Source organism: Misgurnus anguillicaudatus, chromosome 3 (genome assembly GCF_027580225.2).
Source record: "Misgurnus anguillicaudatus chromosome 3, ASM2758022v2, whole genome shotgun sequence".
NCBI classification, from domain to species: Eukaryota; Metazoa; Chordata; class Actinopteri; order Cypriniformes; family Cobitidae; genus Misgurnus; species Misgurnus anguillicaudatus.
The window spans coordinates 24,562,501-24,581,112 of NC_073339.2; the positions used below are offsets into that span (position 1 = coordinate 24,562,501).

At 38.1% G+C, this 18,612-nt stretch overlaps 1 protein-coding gene across 2 annotated transcripts in view; it reads left to right on the forward strand.

The window, feature by feature from the left end:
- nsun3 (NOP2/Sun RNA methyltransferase 3) overlaps positions 1-15,954 on the forward strand; it is a 347,258-nt gene extending 331,304 nt beyond the window's left edge. The window contains exons 5-7 of one of the 2 annotated variants that reach the window (XR_012367888.1): positions 5,423-5,532; positions 5,949-13,560; positions 15,176-15,954. Coding sequence is in view for 1 of the 2 variants with exons in the window: in XM_073863428.1 (XP_073719529.1) it covers positions 5,423-5,532; positions 5,949-6,216 (378 nt within the window). In the remaining variant the exon portion in view is untranslated. Of the gene's footprint in view, positions 1-5,422; positions 5,533-5,948 lie in introns of both variants that reach the window. The other variant, XM_073863428.1, reaches the window with a different exon arrangement.
- The last annotated feature ends 2,658 nt before the right edge of the window (positions 15,955-18,612 follow it).

Consider the following 18,612-nt stretch of genomic DNA (forward strand, 5'->3'; position numbering starts at 1 on the left):
CCCAATCTCCAGACCTTAATCCAATTGAGAACTTGTGGGGTGATATCAAAAATGCTGTTTCTGAAGCAAAACCAAGAAATGTGAATGAATTGTGGAATGTTGTTAAAGAATCATGGAGTGGAATAACAGCTGAGAGGTGCCACAAGTTGGTTGACTCCATGCCACACAGATGTCAAGCAGTTTTAAAAAACTGTGGTCATACAACTAAATATTAGTTTAGTGATTCACAGGATTGCTAAATCCCAGAAAAAACAAATGTTTGTACAAAATAGTTTTGAGTTTGTACAGTCAAAGGTAGACACTGCTGTTTTTTTGAACACACCCCTTTCAAATAGTTGCCCAATTGCACAGCCTTGGGAGCGTGCGTATCATGAGTGCTGGGTCTGTTTGTTTTCTGAGAATCTACTGAACCTACTGGCAACTTGTTTGCCACGTAGCAATAAAAAATATACTAAAAACCTTGATTATTCTGGTTAGTCACATTGTACTGCTATTATTTTGAACAAGACTGTACATATACACACATACATATATATACACACATACACACACATGTACATATACGTATTGAAGGTACAACATCATCCCAGTGACAGACTCTGCACAGTTTGGTTTAGGGAGAACGAGAAAAATGCACGGGACGGCGAATGTTTTAGGAAATGGATGCAGTGACACCCTTTTAAGGACTGAAGTCCCGCCCCCGACTAGTGGGCTTAACACCACAAATCTATACCCACCGAGCTTTATTGAAATCCGGATGAGCAAGGGAGTAAAGGCGAGACGGGGACGTGACTGCGCCAGCCATCTCCCTGATGCCTGTCTGGGCTTCACAGTACTCCCCTACTCGACTCAGAAACCTCAGGTGGAGGGCCGAGGAAGTGATAACATAATGCCATACATAATTTTCAATCACTCCTCTGCGCTTGGCAATTAATGGCCCGATTCGGGGTTTTATTGGTCAAGTGTTGAAGTTTTGGCCTTGTATTGTGGTTTGTATGTGCACAAAGTAGCGTTTCTTTTCCTTATATGTAGCCTTTTCTATTTTATACGTGACATTTGTTTTTGAAAGTTTATGCCTCGGCTCATGGTTTGCTGCACATATGTAAACAAGTAAGGAGAGATTAAACATTTTCTTAAGTTTATTAATAGCATTTACCATGCTTTGAAATGTTGACGAAAATGAGGATTTAGTTTATTTATTTATCAGGTTGTACAAGCTATCTATTGTGAGATGAGTACCATTACTAAAACAGTTATGTGAATGCCTTGTTACAGAGAAAAGTTTTAAGTCTAGATTTAAAGGTATCTAGTGTGTCTGATTCTCGGACAACGGTTGGTAAATCATTCCAGAGCTTAGGGGCTAAGTAGGAAAAGGATCTTCCACCTTTAGACACTTTTGATATTTTAGGGATAACTAAGAGACCAGAGTTTTGCGAACGCAGTGCACGTAATGGATTGTATTCTGATAGTAATTCTCTAAGATATGAGGGTGCTAGGAAATTTAAGGCTTTGTAGGTGGTAAGTGATATTTTAAATTGTATGCGATAATTAACTGGTAGCCAGTGTAAAGATGCTAGAATTGGACTTATGTGGTCATACTTCTTAGATCGAGTAAGCACTCTTGCAGAAGCGTTTTGAACTAGCTGCAGCTTGTTTACCTGATTTGCATGACATCCCCCAAGTAGCGAGTTACAATAGTCTATTCTAGAGGTCATAAAAGCATGGATAAGCTTCTCTGCGTCAGATGTAGACAGTATATGGCGTATTTTTGAGATATTTCTAAGATGGAAGAATGCTGTGCGGCAGACGTTGCCGATATGACTATCGAAGGATAAATTGCTGTCGAACATCACACCTAAGTTCCTAACCGAGGAAGATGGTACCACAGTGCAGCCATCTATGTGCAACTTGTAATTTGACATATTATGTTTGTAGCGATTCGGTTCAATAATAAGCATCTCTGTCTTATTGGAGTTGAGCTTAAGAAAGTTATGTGCCATCCAGTCACTAACATCGCTAATGCAGTCTGTTAGCTTAGAAAACGTGTGTGTTTCGCTGGGATGTGAGGAGATGTAAAGCTGGGTATCATCCGCATAGCAGTGAAAACTTATGTTATGTTTCCTGATAATGTCTCCTAGAGGTAACATATATAATGAGAACAGGATAGGACCTAAAACTGATCCCTGCGGTACACCATATTTAACCAGGGAGTGATATGACTCTTCCTCATTTACATAAACAAAGTGATAGCGATTGGTTAGATACGACCTAAACCAGGCTAACGCCTGACCACTGATACCAACATAGTTTTCTAGTCTATTGAGTAAGATTGTGTGGTCTATTGTGTCAAAGGCTGCGCTAAGGTCTAGTAATATAAGGATTGAGATTTCACCACGATCGGATGTTAACAGGAGGTCATTTGTAACTCTAAGCAGCGCTGTCTCTGTGCTATGGTGGGGCCTGAATCCTGATTGGAACTTTTCATACGTACTATTATTTGTCAAGAATGTGCGTAACTGGCTTGCCACTACTTTTTCTAATATTTTCGAAAGAAAAGGGAGATTTGAGATTGGTCTAAAGTTATTAAGCTCTCCCTGATCAAGCTGTGGTTTTTTAATCAGCGGTTTAATAACTGCTAGCTTGAAAGCTGTTGGAACGTATCCTATTTTTAGCGATGAGTTAAAGATATTTAGAACCGGGGTTGACACTACAGGGAATACTTCTTTAAGTAGTTTTGTGGGAACGGGGTCTAATATACAGGACGATGATTTGGATGATGTGACTAGTTTAGAGAGCTCATCTATTGTAGTAGGTTTAAAAGAATCAAGATGTTCATATGGTAATCTAGTGTTTAGTGAACTAATAGGTAGAGTGATGGCTGCTTGGGTAGTTACGATGTTTTCCCTAATAGCCGTAATTTTGTTAGAAAAGAAGTTCATGAAATCGTTACTATTGTGTTGGAGTTTACTATTGGTTTCAGTTTGTTCTTTGTTTCTTGTCAGTTTTGCAACTGTGCTAAAGAGGAAACGAGGGTTATTATGATTTTCTTTAATAAGCGTACTGAGATAGGTAGATCTGGCCGTTTTTATAGCCTTTCTGTAGTGTTTAACACTCTCTTTCCATGCTACACGCCATACCTCTAAGTTTGTGCTTCTATAATTTCTTTCCATTTTTCTAGCTGCCTTTTTAAAAGCCAGGTTTCTGTTAAACAGAGTGCATCTAAGTTTTGGTCATTAATTATTTCATTAACAATAGGTTCTTTATTGGTAAGCGATCTAATGTTAATAAGGCCGAATTTTGACATTCGAGGTTCATCTTGTAATGTATTGTTTTCTAATTTTATGTTGATCAAATTTGTACGTGATGTGGCAAGCGGTGCTCTGTATTTGCTTGTTCGGGGAACAGATACAGTTGAAATGTGTTGATATTCTGGTAAGATCGACTCGAAGTGCTGGGATATATGTAATCTTGACATATCATGCCAGCTAACAGACGGACAGTTAAGCTGATCCGTCTGTATCCTGACCTGGGCCCTGGACAGTCATACTATATCAGAATTAAGACTATTAATCAGATTTCTGGTGAGTATAGCACTTCCTTCTGATGTCGGATGAAGGCCATCTCGGGTTAGGAGGAATGGTCTACCCCAGAAATGCTTCCGATTGTCTATAAACCCTACATTATGCTGAGGGCACCACTTTGACATCCAGCCATTAAGAGACACTAATCTACTATGTGTTTCATCTCCCCGGTAGGCGGGGAGGGGACCAGAGCATATTACATGGTCTGACATTGTTTTTGCAATTTCACACATCTCTTTAATAGTATCTTTGGTGATTTCCGACTGTCGGAGTCTGGTGTCATTTGTTCCGGCGTGAATAACAATCTTAGAAAACTTCCGTTTAGCATTAGCCAGCACTTTAAGTTTGGATCTAATGTCAGACATTCTGGCTCCCGGTATACAGTCGACTAAGGTGTTTGGTGCCACAATGTTAGTGTTCCTGAGTATAGAATCTCCAATGACCAGGGCACTTTTAACAGGTGTTTCAGCTAGTGTATTTCTTAGGGGATCGAATCTGTTAGAAAGTACCGTAACGTTATGGATCTTAGATGGACGCCGTATATGACTATGCCGCCTGACAGTCACCCAGTTAGACCGCCGACTTGACTCTGATGTCGGAACCGAGCCATGTGTATTATGATAAACACTATGCGCGCTCGATACAGTATTTGTAATGTTTACATTAGCATCTGATGTCGGAACACTATGCGCGCTCGATACAGTATTTGTAATGTTTACATTAGCATCTGATGTCGGAACCGAGCCATTAGTCTTTTCGCTCGATACAGTATTTACAACAGTAACATTAGCGGTTTTGCTATCCTCAACTAGCGTTCGGATGCGCGATTCTAGTTCAGCAACCTTCTCAGTTAATCTTAATACTTCAATACACTTAGTGCATGTAAACCCATTTATGCTAACGGCAGAAGCTAAACTATACATGTAGCAAGTAGTACATGTTACAATAACAAGCGGAGTCTTACCGCTTTCATGCTGGGCGAGGACAGGTCAGAAAAGCATATATCAGATGAATCCGCCATTAGATCGGAAAATGCTAGCTTCAGTCGGCAGCGTTTGTTGATGCTAGCGGGCTAAATGCTAACACTGGGTGTTTATTAGTGATAAATAGTTTCACGTGATAGTACTGTTCAATAATCCTCACGGTAAAGTATTCCTAGGTAAAAATTAATAAGTTATGTTATATAAATAGGAATAAGATAGTAAAAAAGGCTTTTAGAGGAAGAACTTGACGGAGCTCCGATGCACGATCTGTTCAGCGTGACGTCACTTCCCCCATAATGTCACATTCTACACCATGTGACATTATTAAATCAATGTTCATGTCTTAAAAAACATAACTGAGAAAATGCATGGGACATACTCTATACTCTTATGATCTATACAAACTGGAGATGTATACTTAGTTGTTGTCATAAAATATTGAATTGTTGCACTATATTGGTGTTTTCAGGGGGTCTCGTCTACGGCTCTCCCAAATATTTCAAAGAAATTGTTGTTGCTTGTGTTAGTTGTTTGTTTATTCAATGTAGAAGATTCTATCTCAGGTGTATTTTTGATTATTGGCCCTAGGTGTGCATCGTTTCCACTATATCTTTCTCTCTGTTAACCTTTCTCTAATTTGCTTAGCCCATTTCACAGAGGATAGTGTGAGTATGAGCTAATGAGGCCCATACCGGCAGGTCTTCGCTGTCCTTCTGTGTTACATTAACTCACCCCCCAGATGAACATGAAATATTCCCCTTTAGTCTCATATGCTTTTTTTTCCCTGTGCCCTGTGGAGGTAAAGCTGCTCTCTGATGTGTGTTTGTCTGTGTGTGTTGTTCTGTTCCTCTGTGTCAGGTGCTTGTAGATGCCCCATGCTCTAATGACCGGAGTTGGCTGTATACCCCTGATACCCACCGGCTAAAGGAAAGAGCCCAACTTCCAGTCTTACAGAAAGAGCTGCTCTGGTAAATATCTACCACAGATACACTCACACAATCAGGAATGTAAACAATCAACTAACAACTTTTAGGTTTTAAGCAAGGTTGTGCTATAGCCTATGAAAGACTTAAAGAAAATGCTATGCTAAAAGTTCATGAATCAGTCAGATAAAACCTAGAACTATTTGAGAATTTAAAAAAAATCATTTCCAGGTCTGACAGGAAAAAATCTATTTGATAAAGTCATAAAAACATGTCTATATTGAATGTAAATTTTTGTAGTTATGCTCAGATCTTAATTATTTTTATCCCAGAATTTGTTTAGTGAATACAGTCTGTTTGAAATACTTATCCAGGATCACCTTATGGTCAAGTGGGAGTGAAAGATGTGTCTTTGTAATTGTAATAAAGCTGGTAGTAAGTATATTTTTATTGTTTGTCAGTTCGGCCCTAACAGCAGTGCGTCCTGGAGGTGTGGTTGTATATTCCACTTGCACCATGTCATGTGCAGAGAACCAGTTGGTCGTGGAGGCGGTCCTTGCATCCTATCCAGGGGTTGAGCTTCTGGATCTCACGCAGGAGTTCATTGACTTGCTTTCTGATCACTTCTGCTTTGCCCGCCTACATCTTCCAGTGGGGCAGTTAGTGATCCCAAAAAAGGGGAAAACTTGGGGACCAATGTATGTTTCTCTATTGAAAAGATTATATTAAAACTCATGTTAGTCTTAGCCTTGGGGCAGTAATATAATTGTTGATTTAAAATGGGAATCTTGCTTCTGGAGAGTTATTTTCTGCATATTTCAGTTCCAACACACCTGCCTGCAATTTTCAAGTAAACCTGTACAATTGAATTTGTTGGTTTAGCTGTTTTAATTGCTAGATTTTGTGCATCCATTACACGAGCCCAAGGCTGCCTTAATGCACAGGCTTACCTGGGCTGAAGCCCAGGGGCCTCCCATGTTAACATTCATGATTAGCTGAAAAGGTCATATTGTTTTGTAACTTGTCAGGTTTTCTGTCAATCACTCTAATTGCATGTTACATGGCTGCTGATTGGTCCGTGGTAACTTACCGTGAAATAAAATGTCAGACGTAACAGATTTTTCTGTAAATAAGTGGGCTTGGTCAACTTGGCATTTCTGCATGTTAGACTGAGTGTGACAGAGAAAGGGAAATAATCCACTAACAAATGAAATAGTAATTTCTGAAATTTCATAATAAGCACCAGTGAGGTGCAAGTCTCTCTCTCCCTCTCGTGCACACGCTCGCTCGCTCTCTCTGTGCTCGTGCAGCTGGTCTCTGGCATGCAGAAGTCTCTCCAACCGTGCACAAAAAACTGTGCCGCGAAATAAAAATAAAGAAAGTAGTTCCTGCACATAACGCTGTTAATTGTTATAAAGTTTAAGATTTTCTCGAGTTTATATCAGTGACGCGTGCGCAGCTGGAGCGATGTAGTTTGACGCGACGTTAGCTCACAGTACTACACACATCTTACGAGAAAGAGACGCAACGATAAAGGTGCAGGTCTAAGAAAGAGCGACAAGACCATCTCAAAACAGACTCCATGATCATCCCCTAATAGCGCCATTCATATTTATAATTAGAGATCGACCGATACTGATTTTTTTTAAACAGATACCGATACCGAATATTTAGATGCTTATGTGTCCGATAACCGATATGCTGAACCGATTTTTATTTACTGTTATACTACTGTTTTTGACACAATGATTACAACACTACTGAACTAAACAAACCTTTTTATTAATAACAATAACTCTCTCTTTGCTTTAAAAGCAAAATAACTCTTATTTATACACAATAAATAAAGAGGTAATTTAAATAAATTGCAAAAACAAAGTGTCTTTGTTTAAACATAAATACTTCTTCAACAAGGTAAACAAATTGGTAAAATAAGTAAATCACAAATATAATTCTCAATAACACAAATCTAAAGCACCTGAAGACATGGCATTGCTATTTTAATGCAGTTTAATACTCCCAGTTGAGTAGAACTAGGTTGTATTTGTCATGGTTCTGCCATCTTGTCATTTGTTTAATCTAATCTTGTGGCAGAATCATGACAGACCCATGTTTTGTGTGGGATCACGTGGGCTCAATATTGGTTTTACTAGACCACGTGTTCCCGGTGTCTTGTCACTTTTACCCTGCTCCCTTGTCATCCTCCTCTTTATTGTTTAACCCATGTCACCTGTTGTCCTCATTAGTTCTCCCCTATTTAAGGTCCTTGTGTTTGTTGTCCTGAGGGCTGTTTCATAAAACTAGATTACTAAATAAGCCAGGCCTATTTTGTTAAGCTTGGCTTATTACCGGTGGATTACGTTTCATCAGAGGCGATTCTAGGGTTAGAGCTTTAGGGGTGCTGAGCACCCAATGAGCTCCGCTGCCTGCCACCACCCGCTCTTTTTTTCCTACAGAAACCAATAATATGTCTTTTGTAAAATAGCTATCATTTTAACATTGGTTCAACTAACTCCAAAATAAAGATTTTTTTTGAGACCTTTCAGGCATGAAAATGGGTCAGGGGTGAAAAAGATGAGAAGAATATTACCCCTCTAGGGTCCGGGAGCATGCTCCCCCTTAGAATTTTTTCAAAATAACATATTTTAAAGCATCAATCTGATGAGTTTTCAGATGCATTTTTTTTGCCAACCTTTTTATTTCTAATTAATGGTGAGCTAGCACATTTTTGCCATTAATGCCATATTAAAGTCTCAGGACAAAAGGTGGGCTACACCAGCAGTGTGGGTATGGTTTTATGTGAATATACAGTGTATCGTTTAAAGCCTTTGTCAAAATGACACATCTCCTAATTTATAACTTTTATGCCTACAACATATGGTAGGTTTATTAATAGTTTGTTAATTTGCAGCTTTTCTTTTAACAGTCATTTAATTGAACCATTACCTTTACTATATGTCTAAAACAGTGTTTCTCAAACTTTTTCAGCCCAAGGACCACTTTATCTTCCAATTTTTTTCCGAGGACCACCTAACAGAATCCCACTCTAACACTCCCCCAAAAAACAACAAAATAGGAAGGATAAGCTAAGTTTAAGTTTAATATGCAACTGTTTCAAGTCAAAAACTAATTTTTTGAAAACAAATGCAATGCGTTCAGAAATTATTATATGAATTTTATTTCATTTGAAAAAGTAAATGTGAAATGAGTTGCAGCTTAATATGAACAACAAACTACACATGTATAAAAACATACTATAACAGCCTAGGTCCCACTTAATGTCATTCCAAAGAGCCATTAGTTTAAAACTGAGGTGGTGGGTAAATGAAGTTTATGGTTATAACTACAACAAAATACTTAAAAAATTTTCCCCTTAATGTCCAAAATCACTGAAATTACAGGGATTTTACACATGAACAAAAACTAGTACATTACAAAACTAATAAATCTGTGGATTTTAGCTGCTTTCAGTTGACGCTTGATCTTTTATTTTGACTCCTCTTTGGTTTAGCCAACCGATCCATTTTTACGTTATTAAAACAGAATGGCAAGAACTGATATCACAGTTTCGCAAGTGCATTAAAAATCTACTTAAATAAGTGTAGACACTTGCCTAGTTTAGGTCATCTTTTGGCGGACCACTGGGTGGGTTTGGTCCGCGGACCACACTTTGAGAATTACTGGTCTAAAACAAAACAATTGTGACTCCTCCACTAAGGGTTAAATACGTTATCCCCTTCATATTAGTCTACATGTGACAAACTAAAAAAATATTTATTGTCTAGTTTGATAGTCAGACAGTTAGTGATTTCACACATAACTTACCGGTAGCCTACTGGTGGTATACAGTGATATGTAGTTTGTTTTCACTCTGTTCCAAACGCCATGTTTTCATGACGACTGACCAGAAAAGACGCACGTGATGTCATGTTTACATTGTAACCGGCGCTACTTCTCTCCGTTTAAGTCTATGGATGAGTCACCCAGGTACTGTACTACTCCGCAGCGCGTGGGTACCCGCCGGACTAAAATAATCTGAAAATAAACGCTTATTATACGTGTACCATGGTGATTCATTATAAGACAAAAACACGACTTGAAAGATTGATTCGTGATGTACTCGCTCATTATAAACATAACGTAAACATTTTGTAAGATTTGAACAAAAAAGTTGCATCACAACAATTTTAACTGATTCTCACTCTGCGTGTGTTTCGCGCTGAATGACGGTAAGCGATGCAGGTACAGAGAAGTAGAAGAAGAGGGTGACACCATTTGCTAAGCGGGGAGGTTTTCATTTTCTACCTTATTATACATTTTAAACCACAAACTACGGAGAATATTTTGGACATTATTTAACCTGGTCAAAGACGAACGAACATTTTAGAATAATTAAATTTCTTGCCCCAAGTTTTAGGGGTGCTGAGCTCCTTTTTAGGGGTGCTGAAGCACCCCTAAAAAGGGGCTAGCCTCGCCCATGCGTTTCATTAAACAAACTTGAACTAGTTCAACCCCGGTTACCATGGAAACGTATTCTTGGAAACTAGCCTGGTCCGGACCAGGCTAACTGTCAAGCTAAGCCTCAGTTGTTGCTTAACTAGACTTCCACTAACACTGAAATGTAAATGCAATGATATTACAGCTGACTCTTTGACATTTTATTTGACTTTATTAACCACTATTAATCTAACAATTAAAGAAAATCAACTTATATATAAAATGTAATTCAATTTGTTACAATTATAATTAATACAATATAGACATGTGTTTCATAATATGGTGTGTTATAGGCCTATCAAACGTTAAATATAAATGATAATCTTAACTACCTGTAAGGAACACAAACACAGGATTCCAGAGCAGAGATTTGTTTATTGAACGTTCTCACAAAAAGTCTCTCAGCCACCAAATGTCAATCAGATCTTGCCAGACAGAGCACGTAGAATAATTCCCTGGGAATATGCTCAGGGTGAAGGCATGGGGGACCCCGATACGGGGCAGGGTATATGTAGACCGCTCCCGTGAGCGCCGCGTCACGGGAGCCACAGGAATAGGGGAGGGGAAAATTAAACCGCCGAGGAAATTTAACCAGCGAACTAGACCATGGCACAAACCCAAAAGGGACAGCTCAATATCAGCAAACAGTCCGGAGCTGTGACAGAGGAAGGGAACAATGTTAGTAAAACAACCAGCAGGGCAAACGCTGGACAGCGCTAGTACTGGACAGCGCGCATAGGATGTAACTAGCAGCAATGTCAAATCTGGCTGAGATCGTAGTTCAATAACAATGTCCTGCTTGATGATGATAGTAATCCAATGAATCAAAAAGTAAAACTCAGCTGTGTACAGCAGTAGAGCAGATGGACTGAGACTCGTGATATTCCAATAACTCCACAGCGATGTAGATCTCTAATTCATGGGCAGGCTGATTGTAGAGCTGGGAAGACTGGACGGCTGGAAGTCTGCAAAAGCGAGACAGCAGATAACACAGACTAAAATAAGTGAACATAAACTGGAGATTAACAAGACAGGACAAGACGGCGAAATGCATCAGAAGCACCACTAGTACATTCAATGACAGACTCGCAAAGACTAAGGGGAAAGGGAGAGTTTTATACTACTGCCGATTGGGGATCAAACAAGCTTCAGTTGATGATGACGTAGTGAGGAAATCACAGAGGACGGGAACACCTGTGAGAGGCACGCACGTGGATCTGTGAAACAAACATACAAGACAACAAAAGGAAACAGGCACACAGCAAACCGGTAAGACCGAAATCATGACACTACCCCAATATAAGAATAATAGCCACAGCTAGGCTTGGGAATCGAGAATCGAGAATCGATTGGAACCGGGACTAGCTTTGCGATTTTCCCGGAATCGTTCAAAAGTTTAAAATTCGATTCCTAGTTTCGATTCACAGTCCGCCGACCGGATAAAGAAACCGCTGAACACCAATGAAGAAGCGTCTGTTTCGTGCATAGGAGGGTGCACGTCGAACGTAATAAAGCACCTCGTTCATTGAGTAGAAATAAATGTGTGCCCCGTCTTTGACGCGCTGCGCCGACCGTCCTCCGCTGCCTCTTCCTCTGTCTATGACCCCCAGCTTGGCACCGCAGTGACTGCACTGCAGTCTGTATCAAGTAAGTAAAACAATATATACAATGAGGGCTCGCTAAATTTCGAAATCCCTGGTAGAAAAAAGAAACGCTAAAACAATGTTAGTCTCTGAAAACAAAAGGACTTATTATTTTTAAATTACTTGAGTTCGCGCTTTTTGCTGAGCACAAGAACAAGCGCGTACTTGTGAAGAGCGGACCCAGGATGCAGAGGAGCGCGCATCTCAGACGTGAACACGAAAGGAATAATGGGTTTAATTATGCTTTCAGTTTCACTTCTTGTTACGTGAAGATAGTAATGACTGACAAGACGATACCGTACATACTACCTAACAAAATCTGAGAGAATGCAAAAACATTAAAATATTTTTCCTATGATAGCCCGCACGGGCAGAGCGAAGATGCATTTTGATAACCCGACAGGAATTCGCAATAGCCCCGGGACGTCGGGCTAGCGATTTTGCGAGCCCTGAAAAGAATGCCTTGCACCAACATTGAGCTAACAAATTAGCCCATGTATTTTTTCATAGACAATTTATGAGCTAAGAGTGCGAATGTTAGTTAGCCCATCAGTGGGAGCACGGTAACATGTTCAAGTACCTGCAGCAGCATCATACACTCATGTGTTTTCATGAGGTTTTTAAAAATAAAGCTCTCTTGAGGAAAGTGTACCCCTGTAAAAAAATATATTCATAATTTATAATATTTATATTCAAGTTCATAGATTTGATATTTATATTGTTGAAAACAGCCATGTGAGAAATTAATAGTAAAGTTCATAAAAAGTCAAAAGTTTATAAAATTTAAATTGATGGAGAAGGTCAGACTATTTTCTTCAGAAAAACCATTGGTTAGCTAGCTCATTTAAAATATCTTAAACATTTTTGACCCTGCCTCTTAAAAGAATCGGAATCGAGAATCGATAGGAACCGGAATCGAAACAAGGAATCGGAATTGGAATCGGAATCGTTCAAATTCAAACGATACCCAACCCTATAGCCACAGCAGTAAAATTTGTATCTAAATTTAAGATGTATCTAAATCCATATAATTGCAATGTTTTAATATATAATTCAGATTGTCTGTCATACAGAAAGGAGATTTAGTTTAAATATACAACACACACAAGTCAAGTACAGTCATTGGGTTTTTTATGCTTGGTGTTCATAAAAATGCACATTATTTTAAAGATCTACAGTATTTGTATCTTTCTCTAGTTGTTACATTTTCTTGAAATGTAAAAAATTCGTTATGGTATCTGCATGTCTGAAGGAACACAATATAATTATGTGATGGTATGCTCTTGGCATTTTGTTGTAATGAGTTAAAACACTTTTTTTGCCTGTGATCCCAGAGAAAATTGTTAGTGTCCTGCAGACAATAATTGTTCACCACACAAGTAGGCTTGTACTGACTTACAGTATAGACTTACAGTATAAATGTGCTTATACCTCAGGCCTCTCTTCAACTAATCCTCCTGAAACCATTCATAAAACTCTGTTTACCTATCAACACCTAACACTACACTGTTAAAAAATTCTGTAGAAATGACAGTATTACTGGCAGCTGTTTGCCAGTAACTTACTGTGGATTTGGATGTATGTTGTTTGCTGGAGACAGTTTGTTTAGGGTTGGATGATCATTGGACATTAACATTTTTTATTTACAGGATAAAACTATAAAATAACAGCCTCATGCAAAGCATTCTGGGAACCAAAATATGAAGGAAACAACAGAAAAAGGTTCATGAGGATTTCTGGTTATTTTATAGTTTTATTCTGTAAAAACATAGACTTGTTGATGTTTGGTGTTCATTTGGCTTTGAACAGGCGGTTGCCAGTGGGTAGCATATATTTGGGTCTACATAAGTTACTGGCAAACAGCTGCATAACTAGAGCTAATTTTTTAACAGTGTGATAGTAAACCAGTGGTTTAAATCTCTCATGCTCCCAGGTAGGGGTGACCCCGAATAGTCGAAGATTCGATGCATCGATAGGAGAAGCCTGATTCGACTACCAATCTCACAGTCGAATCGTCGCAGATGTGTTATGAAATGAGGATCATTAAATTTTGGCCGTATATGGGTGCACACATTATCTGATTTCACATATAATAGCTTTCTCACAATATATTAATATACAGCATATTATGATAATGTTGCAAATAATATGTGAAGTAACAGCTTTCAATAAATATTTTTAAAATGCGTTAATAAATACAACATCCCCTGTGACCGGGCTACACGGAGGTTTCTTTGTTAATAAACCATTGCCTCTTTGTTTCTACATTTAAAAGACAAAGCTGGCAGTTATATTATGGCTATACCTTTCTATTCTTTTAATAATTTATTTTATTTTATTTATAAATCACTCTGGGTTATCTGATTTAACTATTTGGCTTGTGTTTTGTTTCTGTGCATATTTGTTCTGCACTTTGTTACTTCTGACCTTATTTTATTTAAAAAATGTATCTATTATAAACGTAAATTCTGATCTAATTTAAGTCTGTAAATTTTGGATAGCTTTTCGTTGTATCAATGTTGCGCTATTGCGTGCTGGCCATGCTTGCGCATGTAATTTAGCCGAACGGCTAGGTGCGCTTCGTCTCATATTTAGGAGATCATCAAACTAAACATTAAAAACCGGATGTTTTTCGACGGGTATACGTTTTTAAAATGTATTTATCATACATTTTGATTATCTTGTCAAAAGTTAAACTACAAAACAGGTAAGCCGTTTTTTAAAATTTCGGTGATGAAACGGAAACTATCTGCACCGAACCTATTTCTGCCTGACACGAATGTCTTTCTTGTGATTTAATATTATGGTTGGTGTTCACTTTTAAATGATAGCAAAGAGATTCCTGAAATAAATAATATCATCAGGTGTTTCTGTATCTAAAGTGAATGGAGATGATCAAAGTGAAAGCATGCATGCAGGTATTTCTGTGCTAAAATAACGCGTAGTGTCTATAAAATCATTAATTTCAGTGTATTTCATGTTATAAATTAACGTTTAATGAATTGTAAATAAAGATTTGTTTTTATCATTTACAGTCACAATCACAAATTATTTGTCATTTTCTCATTTGTCGGGTTTTTTTTTTTTGGTCATGACTGCTTTGACGCGCTATATCTCCAAATTAAATAAAAAAACTGAATTAGACGAGGTTTCCAAGGCAGAATCACCTTTGTTATTTTTTTTAGGGTTAGTTATAAAAATGTATTTTTGTGTGATGTTCTGTAGATCGTGGCTTTAAAATGTTATGAGGAATAAATAAACGAATGTTGCCTTATATATTTTACCTTAAAAAAATAAATATATAAATGCATCGTCAGTTTTGTCTTCGTTCATCACTTGAAAGACAGTTTTGGTCACTTTAACAGAAAGTTGTTTATGTGTGCTGCTTGTGAAAGAAAATAAAAGTTACCAATTTGTACCTGGTCTGGCCCCCTCCCAACCCATGCAGACAAACATAGATATGATTCGACCATCGGTCGACTATGGAAAGATTCGACAATTCTGATTCGAATATGTAAATCCTTAGTCGAGGACACCCCTACTCCCAGGGTTTAACATAATGCTCTATAATGCACACATCATTTGCCATTAAAAATGTTTTGTGTAACATGTCAGGTAATAATGAATGGTCAATAATATGTGTACCATATATAATTTTACACAATCATTTATTGTACTACTGTAAAATCAGAAATGCAGATGCTTTCCACCCATAATGCTCTCAGTGACCCTATTTTTTTCTTTCAAGAACAGTTAATCTGCAGGAGTAAAGATGTGCTGCTGATAGATGCCAGTGCTCTCCTGAATGCGCTGTTGGAAGCACTAACCACTAGGCTATCATTTCTGACAAATATTACAAAAGATTTTAACTGCAGCAGTATTATACTTTTCAGTCAGTAGTACATTTTTCATACATTTTTATCACAAATTACCTCTTTCTCTTTAACATTGATCGATTTGATCCACGCTCGACCTCTAGGCTGCTCAAGAATAGCGTGCACGCGCAATTATCTTGACCAGGGAAATCTGGATCAAATTAGTTGGATTATTTTCCAAGCGAGTTTTATGAAATAGCCCTCTGTGCTTGTGCATTGTCCCTACATCTTGTAAGTACGCTGTCCAAAGTCTAGTCAAGTCAAGTGTAAGGTATATTTAGTGTTTTGTCAAGTTCATTGTTTAGTGTAATCCTGTTTAGTGTTTTAGTGTAGTTTAGGTCTTGTCCTGTTTAGTGTTCTCTCCCTCTGTTGTAGTATCCTGTTTATGTTGTTCTGCCCCCTCGTGGGTATTATTTTCTGTTTTGTAACATAATAAAAGTCTTTTGTTGAGATACTGCTGTTTGCTTTTGGGTTCGTCCTACACCTCATAACAGTATTGTATAAAAACAAAGTATACACAATAAATAAAGAGGTAATTTAAATGAAGTGCAAAAACAAACAAAGTGTCTTTGCTTAAACATAAATACTTCAAAAAGGTATATAACCACTCTAACCAAACATTAAACAAATCTTAAGCACCTGAAAAAATAGCATGGCTATTTTAGTGCAATTTCATACTCCCAGTTGAGTAGAACTAGGTTGTACTGTAGAAGTCTTTACACATTCTGGCCTGTAAGCCTCGTTTGCTTTCATAAATGGCTCAGACTTCACTGAAGAGTTGCTCACTGGGCACAGAAGAAGGTGGGGGGCAAAGGAACTTTCTTGACAGAGAAGCAATGATGGGGAACCTTTTCTCATTTTGTTTCCACCATTCAAGTGGCTTGCCCATCCTTCTATCAATCACTGGTTCTAGGAGGTACTGCTGAAGCTCTCCTTCAAGTCTAGACCTAGTGACTTCAGAACTAGCACCAAACAGAGGGGCTTTTTACACCTGGTCACTTCATGCGTTTTCTCTGATCGGATAGCTATCTGATCGTAAAAAGACCAGGTGTAAATGCCCTTTGAAACGTTTTCGAGACGGATTTAAATCCGATCGCTCAAACTACTTCAGGAGGTGGTCTGGGACGCATTTCAGACGAAACTAGAGAAATGTAAATGCATCTGAAACCACATACATCAGCACTTTACTCCTCCCAAACGTAAGCACGTCACTCGCAAGTAAGCTGGAAGAGCGCCAAACAAACAAAGACGACACGCTTATTGCTTTATGGAGTAATGACAGCGGGTAAAAAAGCTTCCTGTAATCAATAAAAGAGTGAGAGAATGACAAACTCAAATTATATTAAACGACGAAATAAAACGTTAAGAGATAGTTTTGTGAATGCTTTTCCCATCATGGACCTGTACATGAAATTACTGCGCTGTCCCTCTCCTGCTGCGTTGTCCTGCGAGCTTCAGCTCATGCCGAGCAAGGAGACACGCGTCCCCTGCCCAACATACAGTACAACACACAGTAAGTGCTTCCTATTGTTGCATAAACATCATCTTTAGATTTTTAAGGCGGAGTAATAAATAGTGTATTTGCATTTTAGGCATGAGTAGAAGATTAGATTCATATCCCTTTTGCCAAGATGCATTATGTGGCCAAATGTAAATAAAACAGTTTTAACAAATCAGATACCGTAGCTATCAGAAAACGCATGAAGTGACCAGGTGTAAAAAGGCCCAGAGTGTCATACATCTCATCAATCTGGGATTTTTCTTTCCAGGGTCTTTTTGAAAGTGTGCTCCTGCCAGAGGTGTCAAGTAACGAAGTACAAATACTTTGTTACATTACTTAAGTAGATATTTTGGGTATCTATACTTTACTGGAGTAATAATTTTTCAGACGACTTTTTACTTCTACTCCTTACATTTTCACGCAATTATCTGTACTTTCTACTCTTTACATTTTAAAAATCACCTCGTTTCTTCTTTTAATTTCGGCTTGTTTTCTTTTTTTACACTCCGGCTTGACATCGTTAAAAAAACCTATCTTGATAAATTGCGTCATCCAGATGAATGCGATTGTGGTTGGATGAGAAGTATAAACATACACCATTCCGACACCCTATTGGTATTGGTATTGTATGCAATCCCCGCCCCCCCAGCTGACTGCAGATGATCAAAAGTTTGTTCGATAGCGCTGCAAAGATAAACATAAAAGAACCGCGAGAGCGATTAGAAAGCATGCAGAGCAGTTTGCTCTCGCGATGATTTGATATCATCCGCCATCTGTTTGTACAGTAACAGAACGCGGCATTCTGTCTTCAAATGGAAAAGTAGGAAATAAAACTCGCGCATCACTTTCAGGTCAGTTCACATTCACAAGCCTGTGTAAATGTATAGCTGGCTGCTGACACCAATCCATCTGTGTGATTTAAATAGTATAACAATACCAATTTATATCATGTAACTTCAGTTGTTCAACTTAAATGACATTGTGCTGCGTTGCGTTTTGAAGCATGGCAAAGATATCTATGCCAAAGGCATCTGTTGTTTTGTATATGCTAATAACTACCCTAAATTTTATTTGCATTAACAAAACCTACTTAGCTGAATGCTTGAGTGTTAAATCAATCAAACAAATAATCATACATACAAACTTTTGCTTTTGTTAATAGACATCAGCTGTTTCCTTAAACCTGTTTCTACTTACAAGAAATACATTTAGTAATCTTCCAAAATTGCTTGGATTTATACTGACTAAAGTAAAGTGTACTAAAGTCCATTAGCTACACAAGTACAGATGCAGACATATATGCTATAATATATAATTGCATATTTGTATAATTGTAGTTTGTGTTGCTGTCAAAATACAATTATAAATGATAACAATAGCATATTTCTATTCTCACACATACTATTGTTGTGTGTGATTTTGTTGTTTTTTAACTAAAGAGGGCACCACTGTATAAGTTTGGCCACCAGCGGCACTGCTCTGAAGTTTGACTTTTTGCACCATTACAATATTTATAGGCAACTAGTCATCATATCTTCCTCTCTATAGAACACATGTTAATGCTCAGCAGTACACATATATGGTTCTTTAATGCAGTGGTTATCAAACC